Source organism: Dinoponera quadriceps, unplaced genomic scaffold (assembly GCF_001313825.1).
Source record: "Dinoponera quadriceps isolate SergipeBrazil2010 unplaced genomic scaffold, ASM131382v1 scaffold832, whole genome shotgun sequence".
Classification (NCBI taxonomy): Eukaryota; Metazoa; Arthropoda; class Insecta; order Hymenoptera; family Formicidae; genus Dinoponera; species Dinoponera quadriceps.
Window position 1 is genome coordinate 11835 of NW_014554920.1, and position 18935 is coordinate 30769.

General features: G+C 46.0%; 1 protein-coding gene across 1 annotated transcript in view; it reads right to left on the bottom strand.

Annotated features, from left to right (window-relative positions):
- Positions 1-2476: 2476 nt before the first annotated feature.
- The window catches only part of LOC106742659 (DNA-binding protein D-ETS-4), a 50601-nt gene continuing 34142 nt past the window's right edge, over positions 2477-18935 (bottom strand). The window contains exons 2-6 of the mRNA XM_014615830.1: positions 17337-17728; positions 15886-16529; positions 13577-13731; positions 8616-8811; positions 2477-7462 (exon numbers count right to left, since the gene is read on the bottom strand). Coding sequence (XP_014471316.1) covers positions 7098-7462; positions 8616-8811; positions 13577-13731; positions 15886-16529; positions 17337-17728 — 1752 coding nt within the window. The 3' untranslated portion in view covers positions 2477-7097. The remainder of the gene's footprint in view (positions 7463-8615; positions 8812-13576; positions 13732-15885; positions 16530-17336; positions 17729-18935) is intronic.

Here is an 18935-nt window from a genome sequence, read left to right on the forward strand (position 1 = left end):
CGCGAGGTGTTGTTGCAACAAGGTGTTAGATTAATTGCGCGATTAAATCGTCGTAAATCTCGAAAAGGGACGCCCACTCGTCGAGTGCGCGCACCGAAGGTGCGAGGCGGGGAAGGGCGGAGAGGAAGGACGAGCGAGAGATGAGCGAGCGGGAGGGAGGAAGAGAGAAGAGCCGACTCTCCTCCTTGTGCGTCTCCTCGACGTTTCCAGGCCGATACGAATCTTTATGGCGGCGAGATTCTCGCCTTCCCGGCCGCATTCTCTCCTCTTCCTCCTCCCTCTCGCGCCGCCGGAGACGTCGATCCTGAAATTGGAATGCCCGGCGCAACCACCAGCGTGTTACATCGCCCTCGAGGAAAACTCGCGCTGAGAGTAAATACTCCCCCGCCTATCGGCCTATCGCGGCGTGTCGGCTGAAGTTTGTACACTCAAACTCGCGCGGACGAAACACGATGTCGAGATGAGGAAAGGAAGAAAAAAAAAGGGAAGGAAGAACAAGACGTCCGCCGAAGATTGATATCTTCATCGATGCGCTCACTTGTTGGGACCCTCGCGATCTCAAATGCTCGAGTCGTTGAACCTTAGCGATCCCGTATGAAGAAAAAAAATACATCTCGATGCAGCTCTTTTTCCTTTTCGTACGATATTTAAAAATGAAAGCACACTATACTGAATGATCTGAAGGAAGGGAGAGAAATGACCTCCGGTTGTATTAATCTTCTTGTTCAGTTACGGCATGCTCGATCGTCTTTCTTCCCTTTAGTTATGATAATTGTAATTTGAGATGCAAAAAAAAAACCAATAACTTAACTGTTTTATTAAACTTTCTCACTCTCGTTCATATTGTTTCACGTTTAAGACTCACCTGAACGACCTCAAAATCGCTGTAAACGTATATACTTCTATGTGTTACTAGACTGCTGACTCCTACGAAATACGTAGCTCCGAGAGATATGTACAGAATCATACCTGTACGTCGTACAAGTAATATGACATTCATTCTGATTGACATCGGCCATATTCATCTCGTCTTCTATGCTACTTACGTCACACATACAATATATACTTTTCGGAGTCTATTTTTTCATAGAGTATATAAGGAAAGCTAGCAGTCTAATAGTATGTAGAAGTCTGTGTATAAACATCTGCTTCGAAAGGCTTTGTATTCGCTCGAGTTTTTATGTACAAAGGAACAGCTGATCTCGTCGACACGAGATTATATATCTCCGGCACCTTCTCGACTGTCTCGAATTGTTATATAACAGTTTCCCGTTTCAATTGTCGTTCAATTGTGGCTCAAATGTAGTTCAATTGTCGTTTAAAAATAAGACTGTCAGCGACACATTAAAACGTCCTTTTTCTTCCTCCATTCTGCAGAAGTCTCAACGCCACCAGCGCGAAAAACTGATCTAACGAAATTCTTCAGGCACTTCCGAAGACAAAAAATGTTTCGTTCTTAAGAAAAGAAAAAAAAGTAATTACACATATAAGTCATAAATTTAATTCCACTCTCTCTTTAACGGGAAATTCCTATTAATAAACGGAAAATAGAGCCGAGAGAGGAGATGCGGGAGCAGTGATTCGCGCGAATTCACCGACGATTAGAAATTCATCCGAAGACTTTCACCTTTCGGCGCTTTCGCTTCTACGCAGCGAGTCCCGATACGCACGTAGGACTGCGTCCGATTGCGCGTCGAACCGCGCGTTGGCGTTCGCGCGGAAGTTCCGGGGATCTCGGGAACTGAACGCGCTGCGGACAATTTCGCTGACGATCTGGATTCGGCTGGGAAATTGCGGCGCACAGGGAAAGAAGCGCGTACACGCGCGTTTACGAAACTTTTATTCCACTTTTTATTGTCGCTTGCTCAGTATTAGTAACTCGCCCCGAATGTCGAGCGAGCGAGAAATCTCGGCGTAAGAAAATATATATATCTATGTGTGTGTATATATATATATATATATATGTGTGTATGTATGTATGTGTATTATCATTAATATCATATCGTATTATTGCTCTCGTCGAGGCTTATCTCAGTCCGCGCGCTTCGAACGTGCCTTTACCGATCGTCGGCCGACTAAGTCTGATGAATCTCACAAGCAGCGTGGTCTCTCACTGCACGGCTGAGCCGCGGTGTTAAGAGGGAGGACTAATTAATCTATCCTCGAGTCCAATCCCATACCGGATTCTCGGCAGTCACACTCCGAGCGATTTCACAGAACGCGGCGCACTCGCGTCTGAGAACAGCCTCGACTACGATTATTATCTCGTGATACGCCATACCCACCCTAATCTCATTAGAACAGTCGAAACACGCGAGTGTATAAATATATATATATATATATATATATATATAGAAAGAGAGAGGTACATGCAAGATGCCATTCTCTATCTATCCGTTGCGCGCTATGCGGCACACACGCGCACGCTACACCAATAATACACCGGCGACTGCTAAATTAGTGCCACCTNCTCTGCGTGGCGCAAGACCGGTTGTTAAGTGTAGGAAATCAACGCTTAGTCCTAATTAAATATATCTGCTCATACAAAACCAGCAACGCCTTATATATAAATATATGTATATAATATTTATGTATGTATGTATGTATGTATGTGACCACACACTGGTCAGTCGTTCGTTCGTAAAAATATGTACAATCTAGCGCGCGCACGCTCGCGTCGACACGGTCGCCGCTCGGACGGTGATCGCCGCGGATCATTGTCGAGCGGAAATGGAAGCACAATTATTTTTCTCTCGCTCTGGAAGAGGCGAATCCTCCTACGAACCAATTCCGTTCGACGCACGCGTGCAATCTCATTCATCACAATTAATCGTCTCGTTAATCACAATTTTTCGCGATCTCTTAACAATTAATGACGCAATAATTCGTAACAATCGGTCGCAACATCGGCCGCTTTTCCGGAATTGCGAGCTGTTGTCGCTACTCGATATCCGCGTGGTTTTTCTTCCAATCATCATCATCATCATCATCATTATTATTATTACCGCTTCCTCCGCCTGCCTAACGAAATTAATTCGCACTCGACGTTTCGTTCGTGTCGACGAACGCTCTTCGTCTTCTTCTTTCTTTTCTGCGCGATTACAGCCACCGGCTGGCTGCAATCAACCTCTCCCTGTCCTCCTGGGCTGCACCAACACTTTATCGCGAAATTGAAGAGCCAACTACCGTTAAATTTACAGAATGCGGCGGAGCCTGGCGTGAAACAGACTGTGGGTGACCCCCTCGTTTAAAATTTTTTCCACCGTGAATCGAACGTCGTACACATTAAAAAATTATCTTACAACGGTCCAGCTAAATTATTGTTACTTTAATCTTGGGAATATGTTAAATTACGTTAAAATGCGTTAAAAAGTACACGAATATGTTAAATTAATATATTTTTCCCATTGTGAAATATTACTTTTTAACATAATCATCTCGTTAAAGTAACATAAGAATTTGAGTGGGCTATTTGCAATAAAATTCTTTACTGTGTAATATGAAAAGACACTTTTGCATTGTATTTACAAATTGTATAAAATCAAATAAATATAATCGAAAACGAATAAATTTAAGTCGATCAAATTTAATCAAAATTGAATGAATGTTTTTAATTTAATCAAATTAAATATGCAACGAACACTACGAGGTATCAAGTAACAATAGCAATTTGTGTCAATTCGTTTAATTGCTAATAAAACAGTCTAGCTTGAGTTTCCTTATTTCCAGCAATTTTAAACAATATCAAAGTCTCCGAGCTTACCGAGAATTTCCCAAGTTACAGGTTCCGCTTTAAGGAGTCCAAAACTTCGTGCCTTTTCACTTCGATCACGGCGAAGTCTGCGGCCGAAAATGAATCGTTCCGAGCGTCGTTTGCGCGTTTACTTCGCGAACCCGTCTCGATTGGTATCACTTTTGCGAAACTTCAAATCCGTTCTCTACGTTACGACTTTCAGCGGAAAAAAAAAGAAGAAGGAAAGAGAGAGAGAGAGAGAGAGAGAGAGAGAAAGAGAGGAAAAAAAACCTCGAGGTCCGCCTCGGTCTACTTCCAATTTGATGAGCGTTCCGCGTCAGGCCGCGTAAAAAATAATGTACGTGTCGTAGAAATGCAGCAGCCGTAGAAGCGCGCGCTTTACGATCTAATTACGCGAGCGAATCTATTTCCTCGACGAAACTATCTGGCGTCGGCTCGCTCGCTCGCTCGTGCCGCCACGTTCTTTGGCTTTGAGTTTTCTGCGTGATAATAGGTGCGCGGAGACTCGAGTCGCACCTCGTGTGTGTATGCTCGTCAAGTTGCTGACTGAGTGACGCACGGCCGAAAATCACCGCGCGGTCCAACGTTGAATCCGCGATCTCGCGCGAGCGAACAGAATCTCGCACGTCGCGCTAGATAGCTTCTGAGTTTTCGGGACGGCGAGATCGCTCGCGTGTCAACTAACTTAGACTCAGTTAAATAAATATAACGAATACATATATATGCATCTATAATATGTATATATATATATATATATATATATATATAATGATTATGTTACAAATATTTGTATATCTATATATATACAACCGATCGGTGAGCGAACGTGAATACGTTAGTACGAGTCCTTGGCGTTAAATTACATCGAACTGTTTGTGTGGTGTTAGTTAATTCGTATGCTCGTTACAATAATACGTGGATGCGATAACGTTAATTGTTAATTGTTAAAATGCACGAAAGCAGCGGGGTAAGCAACGGCGAATTCAACGTGAACAAGAGAGAAATATCGCGAAAGAGCAAAAAAGGTGGAGAGAGAAGAATCGGCAAGCGGTACGAAGAAGACAATCGAGAAATGCCGACATTTCAGAGTTTCGTTAATCCGACGAAAACTTATCAAATGTAACGGTGAGAAGTAACTATGCAGTAACGCGCAGGGAGCAAAGCTTAAAATCATACGAAGTAGAAGGCGGGAAAACTCGACGCGACCGACGGCGCGTCGGTGGTCGTGGTCGCGCGAGCGCTTTTTTCACGCGGAAAAGAATCTCAGTTCGTGTAACAGAATGAAGACCGCGCGAGAACTCGGTGACGAGAATCGATATTTCTATCGTCAGGAGGGAAAACGTTTATCCAAATATTCTTTTTGTGCGTTAAAACTCGACTCAGAGAGATAATTAACCGACTAGAAAATTTCTCTGTTGGGAGAAAAAATATCTGAGAAAAAAAGGGTTTATTCGGTGAGTGCTAATAACATATTTACTTAAATCTGAATTCTTTTATTAGAATAAACAATTGCTTCCATATAAAGCTACAGATTTCAGAAAATGTATATTTTCTCGTTCGAAAAATTTGCTTTTCTCAGTATAAATATATATATATTGGTATAAGTAGATATGTTATTAGCAGGGAAAGTACCTTGTGGACTTACGTTGATTTCAGCGTTTTAACCAGCGATTCTTTCGCACAATTCATCGTATTTGCCGCCAGAATTCTTATCTACGGAGGTAAACACAATGAATTGTCACATCAGCAAAGCGAGAAATCGCTAGGTAACGCGGAAATCGACAACGAGTTCAAGGCGCTAAAGTCTCCAAGGTGCATTCCGCATGCCCAAATAAATATATTTCTTCATATTTTTCTCTCGGGGATCTTTCCACTCCCGCAACCGAGTTCTCGCCCGGCGGACACTCCGATCTACACGGGCTTCGACTTTCCGCGCGCGGGAGAATCTCTCTCTTCGTGGTAAAACCTAACGCGGGGCTCACGTGAGCCCCTCGATACAACTTACGCAGCTAAGATCAACCTTAAAGTCTAATCGTTCATGGAACATACAGCGTTTAATATATCATAGATATATGGGACCAAAATCACCAGCACCAGTCGCGCATTCGTGACGCCTCGAGCAAAACGCGATCGCCGTTGTAGCGATCTTCCCAACTGCGAGAGGCCTCTCTCTACGATCGACGACGGTCCCGACTTCGGGTTCGCGTGCGAGGATTCAACAGCGCGTCCCATCCGGAGAGCCTCGAACGCGCCGCGATCGCGTCTTTCATTCGCGCGCGATGGCTGTTCTGTAAGGCACACTCGACAACTTAATCAACACCTCCGCATGCGCGCGCGCGCCGGCAAAAATATTTCCGCGAACTTCTTCATCGTCTCTTCGTGTCGCAGGAGCTTCGCGCGCCCATCGAAAGTTACGAAATCGCTCGTCGGAGAACGTTGGTCTGTAATCATCTCCGATCTGGACGCGAACAGACAAGTTTTCCTCGCCGACGAGGTATCTCCGTAACTCGCGCGACCAACAATTGCCGCTTATTCGTTACGTGATTTTTCCCGAACGATTTTGCGCCGGAGGGAGGACGGCTGCCTTTTCCGGCTGTCGCGACGTGCAAAAGTGCTTCGTATAAAAAATAGACGGTCCCACCGATCGCGTTTCGCATTCCGTCGGGGAAGAAGCAGGAACGGCGTACCAAGCAGCAGCGAATGGTTCCGCGCGCTAAGGTACACCCCCGTCGACGTATTGCGCGTCGCGCGGCTCGAGGATCCCGACGACTGGTGCCGGCAAGCAATCGTGAGAATAGAGAGGAAAGACTCATTTCTTCCATTTTCTCTGGCGAATCTCCACCTACTCGCGTCCTCAGAGCGACGACCCGCGAGTCTGCTGACCGCGTCTACTTGCTAAAAGGGCTGGGGGCAGGGCGTCGCGACGCCGTTCACCTCACGTCGCCGAGAAGGAGACACGGGGCTGACGCGAGGGACAACGAGGGCGAGAAAAGGAGAGAGAAAAAGGAGGAGTACGAGTGGAAGGGTCGAGGGGGAGAAAGGGGGGTGGAAAGACGAGGGGGTGAAAATGATCGCCCAAAACGGGCGTACTAAGCGGACCCAGCCGTGGCTCGGCGTTATCGTCGCGGGATAATATCGAGCATGGCGGATCACGTCGTCGTCGTTTTTTTTTTACCTTTCGATCTCCGTGCTGGGCTCTTCCTTCAAGTCACTCGCCGCGAATCGCGGGTGCGCGCGAATATTGCACTTGGGCGAAGAGGAGGAAAGAAAGTGAGGGATAAGGAAACAGGAGAGAGAGAGAAGAAAGAAGGAGAGGAAAGATGAGAAGAGAGACGGAGGCTCCTTACAAGCAGTAAGGATGACAGAACTGGTAGACCAGTCTCTGGCTGCGCTCCGTCTTCTTCATGATTCCCTTTTTGTAGTATTGCCGGATACTGCGACTGAGCTTGTCGTAGTTCATGGCGGGTCGGTTCTTCCGCTTGCCCCAGAGTCGCGCCACCCGCACCGAGTCCTCGATCTTGAAGACGCCCTTGCCGCGGTCCAGCCAGCGTATGCAGGAGCCGTGTACGCCCGGGCTCTGCAGCAGCTCCTTCAGGAATTGCCACAGGTGGATGTAGCTGCCGCCGTTGCGCATCTTGCCGCCAGCGCCGCCTGCGCCGCCGCCGCTGCTGTTACCGCCTTGGCCGGAGGCGCACTCCTCGTCCTCGTCTGCAAAGCGAAGAACGAACGGAGGTACGATGAGAAGGTGAATAGCTCAAGTGTCCCGAGTCGTTTGGTGTTAGGAAAAGAATTGGATGTTGGGCTTTTATATTGAGACGGAAGATGTTGATGCGAAGCCTCGGTCGGAAATATACGGAACCAATCGCCCCTGCCTTCTTCAACCGGCAAATTAATCGGCTACTTTCTACGGTTAAAATATATCCTTTTAAGAGGGAAGAAAATGTTTGTTTAGATATTTGTTTTGTATAAGCGTTCTTTTCCTTTCAAAACCACCTTAGAATCTTAAGGAAACGTCGCGAAAAAATATTTTTTACGCGAGTCCCATAAACGCATCGTCACGGTCGCGATGATTGAGACTCACATAGTGAGTCATATGCAGGGTGTATCTGAACTTCATCGACAAACTTAGAGGACAGGTTCTATGTTGGAATATAATTTTTGATATCTTGAAATTTAATCGAGCATTTAATTTTTATAACAGTATAGTGTTTAGTTGCTTATTTGTGAAACACGATTTAACGAATAAAATATATTTCTTTAAAACTGAGATTGCGGCAGCTATGTCTCGGGAACTGAGCGTTTTAGGCTTGCATATATTTACTAAATTTTTTTATTAATTTACTTGTTTATTTAATTTTTCATGTGGAATCTGTCCTGCGAATTTGTCGCTGGAATTCAGATACACCGTATAACCATATAGCAAGTGTCCACAATAATGCACAAAAGACATCTCAGAATGTTCGAATATCCCTGGGACGTCTCTAGGATATCTTTTGAATCTTTTTGTATATGTACATCTGACCGTCACGATTGTATGATGGTTGAGGCTTAAAGGGATACAGAAAAAAAATATTGCCGAAAAGTCGACGAGAGATCATAAATAACGATAGCGATTGCTTAATTGGTGAATAATTTGCGCCTATTGAATGTAATAACGTCAAATTTAATTTGAGAATCGAACCGAACCGTTTTTACTGATTGGATGTCTCCGATATCATTGATAAATTGCGACAAATTCAATATTGTCCGCCGTCAGGACTCGGGAAGGTCCTCTCTATTTTGTACAATGACGAATGTCGAAGTGTAATCGTGAAAAAAATATATATATTCATTGAATTTATCAGGAGAGTTGATAACGTACCATCTGAGAAGTCGATGGTGCAGGGGGACCCCTTGACGCTGGCGGTCGGCGTGTTCCCGACGGTCGGCGGGGTCACGGCGCTGTTCGGCGGCTGGACCACCCCGGCCGGGCTCCAGGAGGCGGCTAATGTGTTGCGCGGCGATTCCTCGACCGCGGCCTTCCAGATCTCCAGTTGCGCGTGCAACATGCTTCCGCACTGCAACACAAACACCAGCGCCGATTTCACGTTAGTCCCGGCACAACGATCTCCGGCCGCGGTTCTCTCTCTCTCTCTCTCTCTCTCTCTCTGTTGTTTTCTTTCTATATACACATGTATATAAATCATAACGTGTAATCGTCACATGTCAGTGCTCCGTTTGAAAAGGGCGAACAGCTCACCGCGGGAACCGCTCATATAAGGTCAAAGTGCACGATCCATTGTGCATTCTGTGTATCTGGTGTGTATTGGACACCCGAGCCGGTCAATTTCCTGCGAGAGATCGCGATGGCGATTAAAAATGAAAGGCGAGCGCAGGGGGAGGACGCGAAAGAGAATAGACTAAATAGAGAGGAGAGAGAGAGAGAGAAAGAGAGAGAGGAGGGGGGAGGTAGGAGAGAGAAAAGGGGAGGAGGAGCGAGAAGCGAGGCGCGGAGCGTTAGAATTCCAACGGAAGAGTCGTGTTGTGCGCCGAGAGAAGAGAAAGCGGCTCTCCGTTGAGACGCAACGCAGGCAAGACATTCGAGCGGTTGACCCACTTCTCGATCGTTCCTGCCCAGGCAATGGCGCGCGTGCGCGCGCACATACACACGCCAGGTACGACACGAAGCCGATCCTGTTGATCGCGAGCACGACGTGCACGCACGCACGCAATGTCGCGGTGAGCATCGCCGTTCACCCTCGTGACGCACAGACGCGACCACACGAGAGGCGAAGACGCTTCCTTCTTGTCTGGAAAGGAGCATCTTCGTTCTTTTGGATTCTCTCGAGGCAGTTGGAATTAAATTATTTATCGATTATCGAGTCGCAAAAGATGAATGCAACAAAACGATGAAGCGTGATAAAAATAAATTTTATCGGCATGTATCTTTATTTGTAGTTTGTATTATATTTTGCTATGATATTGTACTTAATGTGTATGATATTGTACTTAATGTGTTATTATTATGATTTACCATACTTTATGCTATTGTTATTACATGATGGTATTATGTTGCTTTGCATATCTCGGGTTTACCTTAATAACAATGTTCGTTGCTGACATGTATATATATATATCAGCACTTTTGCACACAATAAAATATAATGAGAGGAAGTAGGATAAAAATCGGGATGATACCGAGATGCGCCCGGAGTAAAACATTTCTCTTGATCCGCCGACATAACTGTGCAATGTCGGAGCATTCCGTGTGCTCCATTCAGCTGCGCCGCAATTACACTCGACTGTGCGTCGTGTCATTCCGGGAAACAGATTCTCGTATATCGATAATCACTGCCATTAGAACGCTACACCAAACCGCAAGGAATGCTGTAATTATTTTCCCTCTCCCTCCCGGGGGGGGGGGGGAAATTNGTTCGAGTTTTTACGAGCCGCGTCAGAGTTCGGAGTCACCCGAGCCTAATTCCCCGCTCTCTCGCTCTCTTCGAGCTCGTTCGTTCGTTTGCCGCAATTTCACAATATGATTTTCAATGTTTTCCTCGCAACGCACACCGATGCAAAGTACAGTAAAGTGAGAAATAAAATTGCAACGCATCTGTATTCAACAGGAGACTTTGCGTGTTTCTGCGTTTCTCAGAAGATAAATTTTCAAGCTGAAAAAGTGCTGCAATTTTTCCACCTCCGAGCGTAGAATTTTATTTGCAATATAGTGTTTATGAAAAAAAAAAATGAAAGATTCGGACAACTGGTAAAGTCTTACGGAATTAAACGCGAGGTTGATCATAGGAAAATATATTACAACCAATAAGAGAATTTTTCTTAACGATTCTCAGAAGATCAATTTTCCTACTGGCTATCGAATGAGTTTCAAGGTTCATCCTCAAAACACAAATGCTGCAATTTTCTTATCTCTGAGCGTAGAATTTCACTCTCGCAGAGCATTTATTTATCATTTCTAAAAAAGAAAAGAAACTCAAAGAGTCGGACGACGGAGTAGGGTCTAACGGAGTCAAACACGAGGTTGAAGATCCCGACCCTGCGAATCCGCTCGATCGAGACTGCACTTCGCGAACTGCGAAGTTAGACCGGAGGAATCTTCGCGGACAATCCGGTATGCTTAGGAGCCCGGCGTGAATGAAGTTCGAGCGGTGGAAATTCGAGCGCGCGTCAACAAGAACGAAGGAAGGGAACGAGCGACTCGGGCAGGACTCGCGCGAGATCGCAGATAGAACGTGACCATAAGCCTGACCATGATTCCATGCTACGAGGATTACCGCGGTACTTCGGTATAGGCGCGATTATCCAATTACTAGACGCAAAGCGGAATCCATTATGCATGACTACTTCCCCACCGCTCGCCATGCAACAGCAATAGCAGCAACGGCAGCGGCGGTGGCAGCAAATACTACTACTACTACTACTATCACTACTACTATTACTACTACCACTACTTCGCTCGCTATTAATTTCCGTTAGGCTCGACGCCTGTAGTTTCGACGTAACGAGATGCGCGTCGATCGATGCGCCTCGAGATCTACCCAGTCACGACTTAAATACTACCGTGTTTCTTTCATATCCTCCTTCTTTCTTTCTTTTCACGAGCCCGGTCTCGCGCTCTGATGCAACGCGTTATTTGTTGAAATTATTGCCCGCCTCGCGTGCGATGATAATGTCAAGTTCACTTGGCTGCCGCTTTGGCTTTCTCAAGTTTAGGGTTGACCACGCTTAGCGCGGTATAATCAACATCGGCGCAACCGGTTTTTCGCACGGTCCGCGCGCCGACGGAAATAAAACTTGTTACTTAATAAGCGACAATGCAGCAGTGGCGGCGCGCTCGCATACACGTGCGTGGCACGTCGGAAAACGCAGCGGAGGAAAATACCTGTTGTGCCTCGCGTTTCGTTCCACCGGGACGGGCTCCCGTCACGTAACTTCGTATTCCCGCGATAACTTTTATATTTATCGCGCCGCACTGCGCGTCTTCTCGATATCGGATTATCAGCGAATGAGTCTTCCCAGCTTCGTGAAAGGATCCGTTAATAGAAATAATGAGAAGGGGAAAGAGAGGGGAGACAATCAACAACGTCGATAACGTGCAACAACGTCGGTTCATTAATTAGGGACTACGTAGATCTGAAAAGCTCGGAAAAAAACGCTCAATGTTTGAATTTTTCTGCCGTCCACATTGTTGACTTTATGAAGATGACCCTTTGAGAAATGACTCTTCAATACTTTTATTCGCATATTACATGAAACCCATTACAAAAAGTTGATATGTAACGCTGTCGTTACGTGAAGCTCGTCATTGCTCATCAGTATCCAAAATATCCCGGAAACTACTGGAGTGATGTATCTGTAGTTTTGCACAGACATTTTTAGTAAGATCAACTAGTTCTTGTCGTGGTATTTTTTCTATCTGCCAGAGGCTGCTTTTCTTTACAGACGAAGAGAGGAGAAATTTTCTGGCGAAAAATTGCATGTCAACTTTTTTGTAATGGGCTTCATGTGATATATATTAATAAAAGTATTGAAGAATCATTCTTTAAAAGGAGTACCTCATTTTTAAAGTCAATAATGCGATCAACAGAAGAATTCAAACATTGGGCGTTTTCCGAGCCGCTCGGATATACGTGGCCCCCTTAAGGGCCTTCTTAACGTGGCTGACACAAACGCATGTGACTCTTTCTCGCTCGCCAGGTGATTCTTGCGGGAATCCCGATCCCATTAAGTGTCGAAATCCTTACGGTCTTAGTTCCTACCCGTTCGCTCCTTCAGGTATGAATTACGCGGAAAGAACGTAAACGCACGTCGATTACCAGGAAACTCACTTTCACCGGACCTCGGTCGCGGGCGTTTCACAAGTCCGGCTCGAGAAGTCGCCGATCTTTTTCGACGCTCGTTCACTTGCGAGGTTTCCCCCCGCACGGTTCTCTCTGACCATTCGCGGGAAAAATGCGGACGCCTTTTCGAGAGACGCAGAAATTACGAATGAAACTGGAAACTTTCACGCGCGCCTGTAAACCGCGATAAACGCGAGATCCGTTGTAAATTTTCACGACGACATTAGATAAGGCTCGCGAAAAAATGTGACGACATCGACGAGACTGATAAGAGTGGCAATTTCGCGAGATCGTCTGTTCGCTATCAATGCCGGGAGAAGTCTGACAAATATCTTTCGTACGGAGAAACGAAATCTTGCGCGACACGATTTGATGGTGCCGCTTACTATCGTCAAACTTGAGCACTTTAATATGAGAGAGAGAGAAGTGAATCAGCCGAAAATCATCGGCTGATCGAGTCGTTGAGACACCTATGAATCCTCAATGAGATCGTTCATTGGATATCGCGTCAACGATATATGTCGAAATTGTAAGTTGCGCAACATGCGCGAAATATAGAAATAAATCCAAGTCGGGTGGGACAGAAGGTCAAAACTAGTTATAAAATGAAGAATAAGTAAGAATAAATGGAGAAATGAAAAGGAATAATTGGAAATAATAATTAGAAATAAGTAGAAAGAAAGAGGAATAACTAGTAATAAAGGAAAAAGAATAAAATAAGTAACAATAAGGAGCAATAAAGAATAAAGGATGAATAATACATAAGTAATAAATAATACATGAATGATAAATATACGATAAATAATTCATGATAAATAACAAATAGTAAGTGGTAATCGATAATTAATGAAACAAGGTACAAAGGATTACAATGGAATTTACGTGGAAAATAATAGAGGATAATTTTCCACAAAATTTGCCGGGTTCCTCTTTGTGTCCCGTTGCGTCCTTAAAGTAAAGCGAATAAAAGTGCATTTGCACTCACCTGAGGAGCTCTCTGGCAGAACTCCTCCTCGGAGAGGGAGGCCAACGTCGCACCGTCCACGTTGAAGCTCTCCAGCGGCACCGAGGGCAACTGCAATTGCCGCCTGGCCCATTGCACCCAGGCCGCAACATCCGCCGCGCTCCAGCGTCTCGGTTCTGCAATTAAAAGCCGGCGATCCAACGTTATTCTCCGCGGTCGTCTCTGGAAAAAAATGCGTAGCCGCGCGATAGCAGTGGCGAAACGCGGCGAGATTACTATTCCACGTTATTATAACGATGCAATTGTTACCGCGAGACAATGGGAAATACGTTGAATTCAAGTCGCGATGCGTCAATTGGCTGGCTAAGTGAAAAAGTATAATTACGCAGTGTGCAATCGTGCCTCTTCCTCGAGTTTTAAAACAATAAGATATACGATTAAATTCAACGGTGTGCAATATAGATGTTAAATTGTAGAATCGGTTAATTAAGGATATTCGAGCTAGCGTAAATATTTGCAATCTAAAGTATTAATAGTCGTTACTTAAAACTCATCTCAACGTGAGATCTAAATTTAGAATTAGATTGGAGTTTTTTTTTTTTAATCATACAATACACGCAACATTATAATTGCAATCATGATTCAACTGAAAAACCCACATCTGACTCTAAATTCAAATCGGAGTACCTCAACCTGAGGCAAATTTCAAGCAACGATCAAAGACACATTTCGTATTAATAGTTGTCATTTGAAACTTGTCTCAAGTGAGATACTTAGATTTAAATGCAGTTAGATCTGCATTTTTCAGTTGTATCGCAATTATAAATGTGACGTCATTGTAAATTTCAACTAAAAAACTCAGATTTAACTTGGAACTCAGAGTATCTCATGTGAGGTGAGTTTCAAATGACGACTATTGATATGAGTCTAAATCCTGTGAAACTCGTCTTACTTGAAACTCATTTCAAGCGAAATACTCACATTTAAATTTGAAGTGAGATCTGTAATTTTTTAGCTGAGTCACACACACACACACACACACACATGATATATATATTTTATGTGAGATGTTTTATTCGTAATGGTAATTCAATCGAGAAAACTTATATAACAAGCTCTGAATTTTCAATCTATCGTCTCACTTGGGACGAATTTCGAATGACTTTCAACAAACCAGACCAAATAGAAGAACGAGACTTTCGCGCAAAACGAAAATAGCTACGCGCCGTATCTCTCGATACACGCATCGAGTTCTATCTGAGAGAAGAAATTGGTGAGGCGCAATTGCGTCGATGACGTGGGATCCTCGTCACGTCGGTGCGCCGTAATTTCGTAACTCCGCGTGAAAGCACGCCGATACGACTTCGTAACTTATTTCAAGCGTGACATCATGGTTCGGACTTAACGGACAAGAGGCAATCGCGTATACATCAACGGCGGAGACGAGGAAGACGACGACGGCGACGAAGACGACGTCGACGTCGAAACTGCGCCCGCGGCAAGGTAACGCGAAGGTCTGGCGGAGCGGGGGGGCTGCCGACGTTCAGCCGAGGAAATCGAGGTACGCGCCGGTGTGTTTCTGATCGCGCGATCTCAACCGCTTTAATCCGCGCTGCGTGGCACTGGCCAACTTTCTACGGTATCTAATTACGGGGAGATAGTCCGCGGATGAATGAAAGTAAGGAATTAATCAAGCCTGCCACACCTGCCAGAGGAATCAGCAAGACTACGCGAAACGGACGCGAGGAAATGAACGAGGAAGCGAGCGAGAGAAGGAGAGAGAGAGAGGCGCGCTCTATTTGATCCTTCGAATGAAATCGCGATGTACGCGATGATTTCATGATCCACGCTTGTACAGGGGGCGTGTATGATAAACGCTGCGATCCCCGGCGGGCGATAAAGCGACAGAATCAGTAATCATCGCTAAGTAATTGTTACATGTCGAGTTACATTGTCGAAGCGCACCTCGGTGGGTGGAGGGGGCAGACCCGACGATAAAATCTACAGGAATCGCGGGCTCGGCGAGATCGGCTACGCGCGTCTGATAATGATAATAATTATCGTGTACGCGCGTGATTGCCATCCATTGTCACGGTGACGATTATGAAGAATGGCGCGCTTCTAAGGATAAACGCGCAAGGTCGGGCGGCTGGTTGCACACTGCTCGCTGAGAAAGTGCCTGCGATAGATCGGACACGTGTGTGTGATACGTCATTCTACGTTGCGCGCGTAGAAACGTAATAAAATCAAGATAGAGGCGGGGGAGGGAAAGAGGGAGACTCGGAATTTCGCGAGTCGACGAGAGAGCGCGACGGGAAGGATACACCCACCTGGATGAATGCCGAGCGCCACGCAGGTATTGTCGAAGTCCTTCTGTAGCTGCTGGATCGCCAGGCTGAGGACCGGCTCGAGCTGCTCCCGGGCGAGGTCGCCGACGCACTCGCCGGCCTCCATATCTTCGACGTAGCCGGTGCCGACGCCGCCGAGGTCCACCGGTCTCAGGTTGTACTTCCTCTGGAAGCTGGTGTCGCGCAGCACCTCGCGCAGCAACTGATGATCGCTCTTCTGCCCGTCCTTGAAGAGCTCCTCCTCCTTGCGCAGGGGATTCGCCAGTTCTTCCTGCGAGGATGGTTCCACCTTCAGCTGGCTCGTCTTGGTGATCGCGTCCGCCGGCTCCTTGCGGACACCCTTGAAGAGGAGGTCGCGCAGCGCTGAGCTGCTCTCGTACTCGCTCGGGCTGGGCGACGACGATGAGGACAGGCACGGGGACGAGCCGTTGGAGACCGATCGCGGCTCCTCCTTGAAGAGGATCTCCTTGAGCAACGGGTGGTGGCCCTGCACGCCGGCCTCCTCTTTCTTCGGCAAGAAGTCCGCGTCCAGGCTGTTGTAGATGTCCTCTTCGCTCCGCGGCGGAGTGCAAGGCACCGTGCAATCGGTCGAGTCCTCGCGGTAGCCCAGGCTCTCGGCTAAGAGTCTGGAACAAGGAAGAAGTGTGCGACCCGTCAGGAGGAGTTGTGGCGACCCCGAAGGTCGGTTCTTTATAGCTGAACTGATCGCGATAGCCGTACAGCTTCGATCCCTTTCCTTTCAATGCTCGGCTAGGTGGCTGTTTCACTCTAAAGATGAAAAACCTAGTTCAACTGTAAAGTTCAGAATCAAAGACCGCGACGATCGCTGAACGCGAGCGACGTGCCTCGCCTAACACCCAACCTGTCGTCGACGTCGACGCAAAAGGAGGGTCAGATTTTACGCGAGACCTATTATTTTATGCAAGAGGTAACTCAAAAGTACCGAACTTACTAACGAGAGACACTCTCGGGTGTTTTCGTTAACGAAGTATCGGCAGGAAATCCCATGAAACGTCTACGCGGAGAGAAAAAGCGCTTGACATTCGCCGCTATAATTGCACAGTGGAGTACTTCACAGTGAGAGAAAAACCATTTTGCAACGAGCTCGGCTACTAGTATCAACAATTATAATCTTACACGCCAATTGCTATTACTACTTTTTTTTCTGGAACGACAAAAAACACGTTTGCCGCCAGAAATGACTGATTTCGATGGAGATCAAGATCTTTCCTGTGCAAGTCAGATCTGGAATACCTCATGTCGCATTACGTGTACACTCATACGCATAATATGAAAATTTTTCACATACACAAAATTGAAATTTATAACTCTTATGATTGAAGGAAAAAAATTTAATATAAAGTGACGTCCACCATAACGATAAGATAACGCGAATTCGCATTCGACACGAGTCTCAACCGTAGAGGACTTACCTGGATTCTTGAAGGATGGCCAGGAGGTCGAGGCTCTTCTCCCTCTTGACTGGCTGCTTGGCCGACGGTTCCGGGCTGGTGGGGTAAAACTGAGCGCTCTGGGGGCTTCTGGGCACGTAGTAAGGGCTCGTCGGGTATCCGGGCGAGGATCCCTCGCGCGAGTAGTTAGGCGACAACGGCAGCTCGCCGTTGTTCTGATGATATGGCGGGCTCTGGTAGGTCGTGGGCGATCCTGGTCGCGGCGAGTGCACCTCCTGCTTGATCTGCGAGCTCTTCAGCCCGATTTGGCCGGTCGGGCTGTAATCGTCCGGCAAGAGCGACAGGTCGAACTGAAAGGTGCTGTAGTCGAACGATGGCGAATAGCCGGCCGCGGTCGGCACCGTCTGCGGCATCTGGAAGAATTTAAGATCGTAGATCGTATATTATCGTTCGTTCGTTCGTTCGTGCGATCGGACTGCAAAAAATGTCGAGGAGAGAAAGCGGTGTGGGGCGCGCGCTGACGAGAGCGAGACGTTTCGCTCGTCGCGGCCAAGGCTGGATCGACCCGAGATAGTTCACTTCCTCGGCTCTGGCCGGTTAATGTTCGCAATTAGAACGCGATTAGCGGTTCCGACGATTGCGAGCGGATGGAAAAGAGCGTGTCGCGATAATAATCGTGACACTGTGAAAATACGGGGAAAATGCGAGAGGAAGAAACGATGGAAATGCGAATTTTCTCTTATTCCAAATTTCTTATCGTCAAAAAAGCGTAGAAATTAATTCCAAATTAATATATGTACTTATTAATTATGTATAAATTAATATGTGCGCGTTAAATAGGGTAAAGTGGTAGTGACAACCTTATTTCGTGTTTTATTTTTTCTTCATTCTTTATTCATCACGTATGTGCAGCGTCCGATGAAGAGTGTTAACAATATTATTAATTATGAATAAGTAAATTACATATATATGCGTGTGTGTGTGTGTGTGTGTTCACTGAAATCTTTGTGTTACTTTAATGTGAGGGATATGTTAAAAGGTAAAAACTCTAAAGTTAAACTAACACGTTCATCTTGTCAACAATTTTTAATATTCGCCTCATTAAAGTAACAACGTTCCGATGGGACGTTTTTAATATAAAATTTTTTACAGACGTGCATATGGTTAATAACAGACAGATTGCGTGATATTTTCTTCCTCGGCGAATTTCGCGATACGCATCCATATATCCGAAAGATTAATTTTTTAATAATTGGATACCAAACGCAATCTCATAATCGAGATAAAAGTGTCACGATATTCTCGACCGTACAAGCCGCGGTTGGCTATGTGAACCACGGCGTTTCGCGGGCCACGACGAATTTTTTGATGTAAATCTCAATGCACCTCCGGTACCCGCATCGATAACGGAAGAAACAATTCACGATAACAGCGACAGCGACGATAACGAGTGACGAGTCGTTAACTATTCGCCAGCCGGATCGTAAAGCGCGGGCATGTTATAAAACGTACAAGAGTAACGGCAGTAAAGCCGGGCCCTGTCTTTTGTAAATCCCGGCGATATACGTTGCTCCTCATATCGATCTGCGAAAGCGAAAAGTACGCGCAGCATCCGCGGTA